Source organism: Ascaphus truei, chromosome 3 (assembly GCF_040206685.1).
Source record: "Ascaphus truei isolate aAscTru1 chromosome 3, aAscTru1.hap1, whole genome shotgun sequence".
NCBI classification, from domain to species: Eukaryota; Metazoa; Chordata; class Amphibia; order Anura; family Ascaphidae; genus Ascaphus; species Ascaphus truei.
In genome coordinates, this window is record NC_134485.1 from 413159814 (window position 1) to 413173384 (window position 13571).

Genomic DNA, 13571 nt, shown 5'->3' on the forward strand with positions numbered 1-13571 from the left:
TGCTTATATTATTATTAATTTACCTCATATCTTTTATATGTTTTTCAAGGGCGGACAAGTGCAGCAAGCAAAAAAGAAATGTGGGACACAATAGTCATTGGTGTCAATGCCTGTGGGAATAGTGTCAGGGACAAGTATCATTGTCGGAAAAGATTTGATGATATTAGGTCCAAATTGAAAAAGAAAATACAAGACCAACGCGTGCATGCTACTGGCACTGGAGGTGGGCCCACACCACAACGTCTCATATTGACTCCATTGGAGGAGCTGCTTCGGCCAAAATTACTTACCGTCGTCGTGGAAGGCTTGGCTGGTGACCGTGACATTGGAATTTATCCGTCACAATTTCCAGCAGGTGATAAATATTACTGTACTAGGCGTGTCGTTGCTTACAGTTATTTTGCATATTTACACTGCTTTTTATACTGTCTTCACAATATAAGCATACCTGCATCTATATATGTATATGTCTGATTCTGTATATATATATCTCAAAATATACATATATGTAGTAGTCCTACTAAAAGCAGTAACTAATATAGCACGTGCCATTGCGTGCTCATTTACATGTGAATTCCCAAAATGCATAGCTGCAGTGGAAGCAATTGATGGTGGGCGAAGATGGGGAACAACAGGGTAGTACACATGTGTAACACATGTTCATGAGAAATTATTAGTAGCTACAGGTACAGAACAGAAATATGTATCATATTATTGTGTATTTTATTGATTTTACTCCGACAAACATGACATTACTGCCTATTTTAAGCATGCATCAAAGAAATTGCATGTAACGGCCTACAAACATCACTGGCACTAACACATCTATAGTTGCTTATGAAAAGGTCCATTTTTGCTTTATGTCATATACAGACAGCATAATGAGGCACACGTATCATATGTTATGTCATTGTTTTCATAACTTAAACACTGCAGATGACTACTTAGCTCATCTACCATTGTGTTAAAGCAGCTGCAATTAATATCTCATCACAGCATACACTTCAACAGAGGGGGTGGGGTTCAGCACACACACTAATTACAGCCTCATTTCACGGTCAACTTAGTTCACACCATTTGCACCTGTTTCAAGTCATTGAAAGGTGTGGCTGATTAGGCTTTTTGGGGAAGGGAATACCTTTCTTACAACCTGAATAGCACAACTGAAGTTAATCACACTCATTTGAAAGCTTAACTCTAGCTACTAAATGCCCCAACAACTCATTACTTATCAAAGCGTACGTCACACATTAGTTCACTCATATCTATAGTTGAACTACTATGAAAGACACATTATCACACACTGCATGTGTTGTCTTGTTGAGTCACAGCCACATTCAGGTGTGCCACATCTTCGATTAATGTACCACACATATCCTCTACCAAAAACAACACTTTTTGCAATATGACCACCTTCATGATAACCATTGTGAATGGTCATCTCATGATAGTTATGTACATTATGATACTGATATCACTACACAACATATGATTTTTATGTACTCATTTAATCTATTTATCCTCACGCATTACTGCAGAAACATAGTATGTTGTATGTTAGGGAACTCAAAAATTCTAAGTACACAGGCATGTACAGTGTTATTACAACTATTTATGTTCACTTTCACACACATTTTCGGTTAAGGAACTGATGTTGTTAGTTAATCATAAATACAGAACATACAATAAGTGTTTGTTCAATATTTACACATGTAAATGTAAAACTTATGTTATTGTTATATATAGTTGCCCCTGGAGGACATGTGTCACCTGAGATGGAACAAGTGTCTTCACCTGGGTCAGCCAGCTCAACACTACTAGAAGGTGAGTGTATCATTTGCTGGCCATATAATATGTGCTCTTCTATATGTTATGTTGTCATGTGCATTATTTGTTTTGCACATCTTCTTTAAATAGGATTACTTAGTGTCAGTGAAAATTAAGTGTAAGGCAACATGTATTGTGTTAGTGATGTTAATTATCATGTAGGACTTCTGAGTTTAGAGCAACTTTTCATTCATTCATATTTCATACTGAGTCCAAACATTATTCGTAAGTCAAGGTAGTTTTTAATGAGGTTATAAAACGTATGCTAACATGTTAGGTGTTACTTAGGACACAGTACAATTACATAGTAACACAGCATACATTAACATGCCATTTAATAATGTGTACATTTCTTTTTAGAACATCATGGTGATGAGGATGATGAGTATGATGAGGATGACGCCACAGAAGAGACTGAAATACAATCATGTGACCATGAAGAGGTGCCAATAGAAACTGTTGTACCGCCAAATCGTCCATCAACTTCCACATACGATGCAATTGTAGCTTCAGAGGGAAAAATAGTGGACGCAGAAAATCGTCGCCATTCAGACATGATGACAGTGCTGGAAAGGATGATTGGACTGCAGGAAGAAACAGTATCACAATTGGCACATCTCCACAGAGTCTTCATTGAAGTGCCTAAACAGTTGCAAAAAATCAACACCTCATTCGAAGCATTAGTTGTTCAGCAAACACAAGCTAATTACTGGAGAATGACTAATGTACCACAATTCAACACCTCCCAGCCAGGATCTGTTCATGCAGGTCAGTTTTCACCACATTCATCTGATATTCATTCACCAGGCCCAAATGTTACCGGTCAAGTAGCAGACATTGCTGTGCAGGTTCCTGATGACATCCTACCGCTGCCATCTGTACAAATTCAGCAGCAGACACCTACAAAGGAGGCGACAAAAACAAAACAAGACACACATGAAACAGACCAACCATCACTTGTGCAGTGTCTACCAACTTGCTCACATGTGTCACTGGGCACAAGCCCTGTCCGTGAACAGTCACTACCCAAAAGCCCTGTAGGTGAGTCGCTGCCCAAAAGCCCTGTAGGTGAATCGCTGCCCAAAAGCCCTGTAGGTGAGTCGCTGCCCAAAAGCCCTGTAGGTGAATCGCTGCCCAAAAGCCCTGTAGGTGAATCGCTGCCCAAAAGCCCTGTAGGTGAATCGCTGCCCAAAAGCCCTGTAGGTGAATCGCTGCCCAAAAGCCCTGTAGGTGAGTCACTGGCCACAAGCCCTGTAGGTGAGTCACTGGCCACAAGCCCCGTAGGTGAACAGTCACTGGCCACAAGCCCTGCCCGTGAAGTGCCAGAGGCCACTCAAAGTGGCTCTGTTGTGCCTAAAGTTGGTGGCAAAAGAAAAAGGAAAATTCAAGAGACAACAAGCAGGCCTGTTACTCGCTCGCAAAAGGAACAAAAAAAATAAATGTTATAATTCAGAAAATATGTCTTTGGCCTTGTTTTGTTGACTTCAGATTATCTAATTACTATTGTATGTATGCTGAAGACTGTGTTGTTTCCAAACTTTCAACTATGTTCTTGTACACGTGAAGTTTTGGAAATGTTAACACTCATAATTAATTGTGTTAAAAATATTTATGTTGTAATCGTCTGTTCAGTAATGGTCCACCAGGAGCCAGTTGCTAAGTTTAGAGAAGCTGCCATTGACTTTGCAGCAAAACATTGCATTTGGGTGTGTTAATTGATGTAAGAATTGCATATGCATATTAGTCACATGCAATTATTAAAACACCTAAGTAAGTGCAAACATCTTTCTTGTACGTGTACAGCAGGATTATGTGTAAATTATTACTTACCTTTGCCTTGCTTGGCCATTGTAATTTTGTCCTTTAATCAGTTGTGTGTTCGTTTCTATAACATCTCAGAATGTATAATAATATATATATACACACACACACACACACACACACACACACTGAGTGAGTGTGAGTGTGTGAGTGTGTATATATATATGTATATGTGTGTGTATGTGTATATATATATATATATATATATATATATATATATATATATATATATATAGTACTATATAAACTGGTATACACAAACTAATACACTTCATGCTTCCTTGTGAAAACACTATTTTAATAATACAGGCCTAATGTTTGAGAAATATCCTAAGTATGAGACTCTAACAGTATTGTGCTTAAACAAATGTTTATTACTTAATTCAATCATGTTTCTCACCATTTAAATAGGTTTCATACAAGGTATACTTAATGCCATCAATGTTGTGTGTACTCCTGCAAAATAAAAAAAAATAAAATATTATATATAAATATATATATATTTTTATAAGAGATATATTTATATATATATATATATATATATATATATATATATATATATATACACACGTATTTAAACTCATGCAGACAGGGAGTTAACCAGACTTTCACATACACACAGAAATGTAAGCGGGGAAAAAACATTTCTTTTTGCAGGTGTGTTTTTACTGATATGCCTGGCTAAGAAATATTTTCACACACTGGTCTTTGTTAGTTTTCAAAAAAACACTATGTGAACGCATTCACAGTCTAGGGATGTTTTTCACAAACGAGATAAAAGAAGGAGAAATGTTTCTCCCACAGTCCCATATCACGAACCACAACTGTTAACCCAATTAGACAAACAAATCCAATTGGCGTTTGAAATAAGGAGTCAAAGTAGTTACTTTTGTTGACCTTGACAAGGAAAAACAGGAGTTTGTTAGCCATTCAGCACATTCATTTTGATGAGCAAATAACACAGACCTGCACACAGCTTTTGTGCTACTCAGACATGGCTGATGAATTCGTTAACAATATTAATCCCCTTTTAGGGTATAAGTACATGATCTGTGAAGCCATCTTGAACAGTCGCGGACAGAAAGCAAGCACACGCCAAATCGATGATTTCATTCGAGCAAAATATCCTTATTACCAAGACCGTAAGCATGCACGGAATTTTAATTCCTCAATAAGATTCACTTTATCAAGTAATGACTTTTTTGAACGTGACCAGGATAAGCTACAACACACCTATGGTTTCTGGAAGATTGCCCCGGAAAAACAATTTATCCTGAAAGACGGCACTTATATTGTCGTGAAAGGCATATTTATTCCTAATGGCAATAGCAATGTATCCGCTACTACTGATCCGTTTGAATCGATACGTGCTGCAATATCTGCAGCCTCCATTCCTGAAACCCACATTGTACAAGAACAAAAGTACTATGATTATGTACCAAGCCTTTCAGCTGAAAATGCATTGGAATGGGAACCGGAAGAAATGAACCTACCTCCCGACCAATTATTTGAAGAAAGCAGTGGCGATTCCTATGAGCGCATCCTGGAGGAGATATGTGCCATACTGGATTCAGCGGTTGGGTTAAGCGTGGATGAAAATGGCTTGCATTTCTGGAGCGACCAGTTGCAGCCAGGCGAAGAGTTAATTCTAGAAGAATGGTAAATATAACAATCGTTATGCGTTGACTCTGCGTTTAAATTTTTTTTTTTTTTGTAACCACCATTTTCACTTTCAATGCGTGGATACAGCGTAACATTGCAGACTGCATAACATGTAGCGATCACAAACAAATTGTTTCCTAATACAATATAGTAGGACCTGAAAGAGTAGTACACATTGCTGACGGAATAAATATACGTACTTTCCTATCCCTTTAAACATATTAGCAACATTTTACCATTACTCTAACACATACCTGTTTTGTTATCATGCAACATCTACAACATTGAAAACCGGGTCCACCACGTATGACGTGGGACCCTTGTCATGGGCCAAGGCGTCCTTAAAAAGGATTAGTGATGTAAGTCCCGCCCCCAAGCGACATGCGCGCCTCAAAGCCTATTGGCTGTCATGTTTTGTTATAGTAACGGTAACTGCAGTGTGTGATGCGTGCGGCTCAGTGTTTGTAGGCGTACCCTGGGCGTTAGCCGAATGTTAATTGAGTGGGAGGAGTGTTAGCGTGCGTTTCACGCTGGCTTAACATGACGTCACACGTATTGCATTTGCGCATTGTGTTATCGGCCGTGCTTTCTGTTCAAACACGTCTGTTTAAAAAGAATACAGATGTACTCGTTTAGAACGAATGTAGTTTCGTCTTCATTGTATTTGAAATAAAGATGTTATGTTTACTGGTATTTTCAACATGTATTGAACGCACAACGTACGCTTTGTTTTGCGCATGCGCTAACAGTTAGTGGAGCCAAGCGTGAAGTGCGTGCGCACACAAAGATGTGCGCGCACATCTTTCAGTATACAGGCAACGTTCACTTCTTATACATAGTTATGCCTGCTACAAATTTAAAGAAACATTACATACTGATGAACAGTTTTACTTCTAACATATAAGTGAGTGACGTGTGTATCTACACAATCATATAGAGCTGCGTAACGCGTTGTCACGGATGCATATCTAGTAAGGTGCCATCTTTGACCATCATGTGTTTGCTGTATTTCAGAGATGTCGGGGAAGATACAATCGGATCAATGTATGATTTCAGAAGAGTCTACCTTTATATGAGATGATTGTGAGGAGGAGCCACCGACTACTATACTACATATGGAACTAATTTTATATTGCTTGCAGCGCTTATTAACAAACAATTAAAAATGTGATACCCTTATGCCTATATTGCATAAGCACTTAATTAACATAATGATGTTGCAAAAGAGTGCCTCATGAATTTTTATTGAGTGTTCTTTAATGACTACTAACATTTTATGACATGGTGTGTTTTATATATAACAACCATTCCCACTCTGCTAACACATTTGTGTATTCTAATATGTAATGGAACGTATGACTGTCGAAACTATGTAACAATAATAATAATAATATGAGCATGTTCATGTATAGGGCTGCTAGTTGTACGCAGCGATTTACAGACACATGTTTCAGCCTGAGGTCCCTGGCCCGTGGAACGTACAAATGTTTTTTTGCCGCATGAGGCACAGGGAGATAAAGTGACTTGGCCAAGGTCACAAGGAGCCCACACCGGGAATTGAACCAGACTCCCCTGCTTCAAACTATCAGTGCCAGTGTGTGTCTTTACTCAGTGAGCCACTCCTTCTCCCAATGTAAAGGACACTTACAACCAAGTAGCCATTTATTTTTAAAATCTCTTGTTACATGGGTATGTAGATAAAATGGTTTGGGACTGTAGCAAATAATGTTACTGGCCAGATGTTATGGTCCCCTCCAATGCATGATGTTCTGAATATGACATCACCATCATGTTATGAAGTACGTTTCTGTGTATATTTCATTAACCTAACTAACTATAGTTTACTGTGTTTATTAATCGTTTAGAAATACATAGTATAGTCAATATGATGATATAAGCTACCATAATAAAGCTGGTGTTATCATTTGTCGGTGTTATACATGGATCCTACACCAATTGATAGAGACACAAACAGTTGTCTTAAAAAGTGTGTCTATGCTAGTGATGAATGTGCTCCCGTAAGTAAACAAATAAGTACAGTTATCCCCTTTTCTCCAACCACCTCTATATTACATTAATGGAAATTATAAGGAAACATACATAAAATGTGATGAAATGGGAGTAATCATTTTGTAATACAATGCACATGAAAGCTCAAGAGTAGCTAAATGCATATACATGATACAGAAAGTACATATATGTAACATTTGTGTTTAAACCAATATGTTGGGTTTTTAGTTCCAATAATTATAGGAAGATTGAGGTAGCCACATCTTATGAGAGATGTCAGCAAATATACATACCATGATCAGTCATACTGGAGATATACCTATAATGCAAAGGAACAATATATAAATTGCAAACATTGACATGCCATCTTCAGTACCGTAAACAACACAGCAAAGTGTGTATTTGGTGTTAAATGTACAACACCATGTATATTTCATGACATTCAAAATGTAAATCAGCCTGGTGTACACATCATATGGATGTACATGTTACACTGCACCAATAACATTGTATGTAAGCATACTAGAAGCATGAATGATTATGGGCATAATATGTGTTTTGTCTTAGCATAAGGAATAACACAATGCTAAAATATTATTGCTTTGTTACCCAAGTTGTATTCACATACACACAACTAAAGTACAATTGAAGAGGGATTATATAACCTGTGCAACAATAACATACCGGTGCCACATCCCTTTGTGCACACAGCAGAGAAAAGAAAGGTGTGCAACCCATATTCATCTGTGTCCTAACAGAAGGTTATATAAAGAAACATTATTGTTAATATAACATAATTAAACTATAAAAGTAGTACTAGGAACATATGAGTTTGTACTTACAAGAAAAAAATGAATTGATGAGATTCTGTCGTGTCTGGCCACCACTGGCTGTTTGTTCATTTTCAGCAGCTACATGGGTGGGATGCTCGTCTACCAAAGCCTCAGCTAGGTCTGACTGTACATTGTGCCTGAGTGCAACATTGTGCAAAATGCAACAGGCAAGGATAATATCAGACACTTTTTGAGGCTTGTATAGAAGAGCCCCACCAGTTCTGTCCAGACACCTAAACCTGGTCTTGAGTAGGCCAAATGTCCTCTCTATAACAGATCTTGTAGATATATGGGCTGCATTGTACCTGTCCTCTGCTTCAGTTTGAGGGTTTAGCACCGGAGTCAAGAGCCACGGCCTAATTCCGTATCCTGAGTCACCTATAATGAATGGAGCACACATAAGCTGACATTAGTGATCAAATTGTACAATGCCAACATTCCTAAATCAACATGTGTTTTGTGTTAGAACATGTAAATATGTACTCACCCAGCAGCCAACCAGGTTCAAAATGTCCCTCTTCGAACGCATGGAAGACTGAAGAGTTCCTCAGGATAGAGGAATCGTGACTGGAACCAGGGAACTTGGGTACCACATGCATTATCCTCATCGTGGCATCACATACCACCTGTACATTGAGTGAATGGTAGTGCTTCCGATTGCGGTACACATGCTCACTCTGACTAGGTGCAATCAAAGCAACATGTGTGCAATCGATTGCACCCAGCACAGATGGTATCCCTGCTATATTATAAAAGCCAGTCCTGACTTCCAGCCACTCTGTCGCCTCTGTAGGAAAATGAATATAATTCCTAGCGCGTCTATTGAGTGCATAGAGAAACTGGGTCAAGGCCCGCGAGAATGTAGATTGCGAGACCCCGCCCACTATGCCCACAGTTGTCTGGTATGACGCGGAAGCAAGATAATGTAATGAGCACAGCATTTTAACAAGCCCAGGGACTGCACGACCTCTGGCTGTGAAAAAATCTAAATCCCCCCTTATTTCCTGATAAAGAGCTAAGATTGCTGCTGAACTCAAACGATAGCGACTTACAATCTCCTCCTCACTCATCCCATCTAACAGGGTTCTCTCCCTGTACAGACGCGGACGAGGCACAAGTTGTCTCCTCTGTCTTCTCCTCTGATCTCCTGTCCCTCTACCTGTCCCTCGGCCTGTCCCTCTCCCTGTCCCTGTCGTATCCGCGTCACTGTCACTGTCCCTCGGTGTGTCCCTACCTTGCCCTATATCATTCTCTTGATCAGCAAGCATGTCATAGAAAAGAATGTTCCTGCGTCTCCTAAACATTCGCAACATTTTGAAATGAGTAGCTGTGAATGAGCAGGTAATGTGCGTCCTTTAAATAGGTATGTGATGATGTCAGGTGACATAGTAAAATGCAAGGTGTTACATTAACATAATAAAGTACTTCTGTGGCAAGCTGTGTGCACTTGTTGTTCTAAGTATTTGTTGTGTGTATTCTGCAGGGAATGATGATATTTGGCAATGATGTGACGTGAAGCTTTGTACAAAGATTGCTTGCAAATAAATAGTTGCATGTGCAATGCATGTAACACTTGTGAACGCAAGAGTCAGTCATGTAATGAGACAAAAAGGCTGAGATTGACGTGGGAAAAGTTTTGTGTAACATGTGTAATTATCCATGTTATTGTGACATGTTGGCAACAATGAATAGTCGTGTGCATATGCATGCATTTGTGTAAGGAGGATAGTTGGTATAGAATGAGTTTACAAGGTGTCCCAATGATGAATTACTGTACATGTGTGTATAAGTTAGGTTGAAGTGCTTGTAATGCAACGGTTACAATGTAAACATGCAATGTGATTGAGCGTCCAATAAGTGACGTCATGAAAATAGGGAGGACCCAAAAGTATATGTAAACATGAGAAGACAGATGTACATGAACGTTTAAAGATGCGTGTCACATTACAAGCATTGTGTAATGTAAAGGAAGATGAATATACTGTGTATGTGTGACATGTGTGACATGTGTAACATCATGTAAATAATTGTCGCTGAGTTGAGTAAAATGTGTGCTATGATGTGAGGTTCTCCTTTAAGAGTGTAGTATAGTATTTTCCCTTGCCACATCATCACATGATGAGTAATGTGACCCGCAAATGCTGAAAACATGTAAAAGTCGAATGTTATGCAAATAAGACACATCAGCTGTGACACAATGCAGGGAATGCCCCCACACTGTAATGCAAATCCCCCTTGTATTGTGAGCAATGAAACGTAAACAGTACTATACTGTTATACGTCCCCGCTCCATTGACTTCCATTGATGTACAGAAGATTTTTTTTTTCTAAGTGCCGTTCCGGCAGCCTTAGCGATCGTTCTCCCGTCCAAACTGCCAACTTTAGTTGGCGGGAGAAATCGGCCATAACATCTCAATTTCGTAGTGCCGATCAGCCCCGATAAGCTGTTTTTTTTTGTTGAATCCAGCCGATTTAAAAAAGTGGCGATCAGTGTCGAAAACAGGCTTATCGGCAGGCGACTGGCCATAACCAAATTATCGGCTCCGAAACCTGGCGATATGAAGCACTTATCGGCGCTTACTGAATCTCAAACCCAATTTTGCCTATAACATGGCCATATTTCCCTTATCAACGCTTACTGCATGAGGCCCATAGTAATGTATAGGTTTTTCTTTTATGTTTTGCCCTTTTATTTTAAGAAGCTGTTCTGCATTTATTTTCAATTGTATGTTTTCATAATTCTTTTTCTGTAACCTAAGCACTGTATTTTTATATATAAACATTTAATAAGTAATGCTTTGGGCTCCGAATGAACCGTGGCATGCTCTAGAGAGAGTATTAACGTTTTCGGACACATTTTGATAAAACTGATTTGTGTGTTAAAATGCATTGTTTTTCTATAATAAACAGGTACCAGGGGCCCTGGCAAATATTAATTTGATATCTCTTATTTGCATAACTACCTCAAGTGGTGGCAGTGGATAGATATGATTTGCAATTGAGTAAGGGGTTAATATTAACTCACTGGAGGTACCTTGCGGAGGAGAAAGGCGAGTTGGCTAGAGTAGCCATGTGTATTAACCCTGGTTGCATATCTAAGTCACGTGCCCACTTGTGTGCTGTTCATGGCGGTGGTATATTGGGACGGATTTAGGAGAGATAGAACTCATTTGAGGGACCGTTGCGAAGGTGAAGAGTGGGGCAGCGTGCAGGATGTGTATTAATCCTTGTCGTGTAGAGGAGATATTGTCCATTTGACGGACCTCTGCGGAGGTGAAGAGTGGGAGCGCTTGCGGGCGTGAGTATTAACCCTTGTCCCGTATGCAGGTCGTGGGCTCGCAGGGTGCCGTACGTGACAATGGTAAAGCATATGGGGCTAGGTAATGTATTGAGTTTATTGAAAAGTTCCAACAATTCTGCCTCGGTTCCTGACCAAAGATAAAACAGATCATCTATGTATCGAGTGTCATTTGAAATGCAGTGAATTTGCGGTCACTACGGATGCGCAAGTTGTCATAATAACCCATACAAAGGTTTGCAAATGCTGGGGCCACATTGGATCCCATTGGAATCCATGACTAGTTGACCCGTGGGCTTTCACTGTAATGTATTTTACTTACTATTTTATCATCTATTTCAGGTTGTTTTAGTTTATCTGGCCTATGTATATAATGGGCAGTATATTGGCCATTATATACATAGGAAAGACAGGGCTCACGCGAGCCTGGACTAGGTGATAACTTATTTATTTCTGCCGTTCATCCCGCTCTGATAAATATGGGAACTTGATGTATGCTGTTTTTACCTAAAATGCAGTATGCCCTATGCTTGTTTTTTGTTGTTATTGAATCCGATGCTTTTAACCGATCTGATAAAAGTGCATGATTTTTAGCAGTGCAATGTTCATATATTTCACAACTAAAATAAGGCACCTTTTTGGGCGCTAATACCACATTTTTAGGTTACCGCAGCCTATGTATTTTCTACAGTACTAAAACGTATTTTTTATCAGAGGACTGAAATGATTTCTAACCTTCTAACAGATTTTATGGGAATTAGATCAGTACTAAAAAGAAATTTGCCTTGATTTCTGTACAAATGTATTTTTCATATGACTAAGCCAGAAAATGATCTAAAATGAGGTCTTTGCACAAGGACACACACTGTAATAATATAATAGCCAGCATTCTATGAGATTACAATGTGCATACGATCTCCTTAGTATCACATTTGTGCATGATATCTTCATTGGAATGATGCCAAAATAAATCTGGACACACTTCAAACAAAATAAACAAAAATGCCCACATCTGTTTCTTTCACGAATGCTAGATTATTTCTCATGAAATCCCTCCAGTGCTGCTTTGAAATGCACGGCAGGCCTCTTACAGGGATGTCTCACAGCTCCACGACCCCAATGCAGTGATTCTGGGGAGAACATTGGTTGTGTATTTTTACTTAGAAACACTTGATTTGATATAAGGTGTCACCCATAGCTGAACAATAGAACGCCAAGCAACAGGGACCCCTGGTTATTTAAAAGCAGCAATACCCCCCACTCAGGGTTGCCACCGCTCTGGGTTTGACCCAGAGACTACGGGTTTTGGCCACATATCTCCAGACTACGGGTTTACCTGAAAAATCGCCGGGCGGCGACATCTCCCTCTGCAAATCCTGTCAACATGGCTCCACGACGTTAACTGGTGCCGCGTTGCCATGACAATAGGACGCTACGTGATGGCACGATGTCACACGGCATTGCATTGCAACGACAACGGTGCATCATGTGATGCCTCAGCGCCGTAAGGCGTCCTGTTGTCATGGCAACTTGACACCGCATGGCGCCGCAACGTCACGTGACGGCAGGTTGCCATGGCAACGCGCACCATTTGACGTCGCAGAGCCGTGCTGACTGGACCTTGCAGGGGAGATGCCGGGAGATGCGGCCGCCGCTAAAGGTGAGAGAAATCAATATATAAATAAATAAAATAAATGTATACATCTGTAATTGCAAAAAGTTGTTAAAGTGGTTAACCTGCAATAGAAGGTGGCAACCCTGCCCCCACTAGGATGGGAACCAGGACCATATGAAGCCATAACACGATCTGTTGTTGCTTCTTATTGGATGCTCATTTAAATAGCCTTTAAAAACCAGAAAGTAATAACGGTAACTTCACTGGTAGGTCCCTGGAGCCGAAAAATACAATTTATCTTATGATGACCCCCTAGTTCTAATTGGGGGGTTCATTAGTTGACATTTACTTCCATGCTTTCTTGTCCAGGAGAAACAATATGGTTGCTGGGATCAGTCTCACACTAGCGGCCAATAGAAAGCCGTGACATCATTGTGAGATAACATTGCAGCTTTCCGACTGGGAGACCCCGCAGCCATCTTTTATTTTTCTTTGCAAGTACAAG

The 13571-nt window shown here is 39.7% G+C and overlaps 1 protein-coding gene across 1 annotated transcript in view; it reads left to right on the plus strand.

Moving 5' to 3' along the window:
* The window catches only part of LOC142490796 (uncharacterized), a 42295-nt gene that overhangs the window by 10051 nt on the left and 18673 nt on the right, over positions 1 to 13571 (plus strand). Inside the window, exons 2-3 of the mRNA XM_075593218.1 lie at positions 1747 to 1824; positions 2188 to 2918. Of these exons, the coding sequence (XP_075449333.1) occupies positions 1747 to 1824; positions 2188 to 2918 (809 nt within the window). The remainder of the gene's footprint in view (positions 1 to 1746; positions 1825 to 2187; positions 2919 to 13571) is intronic.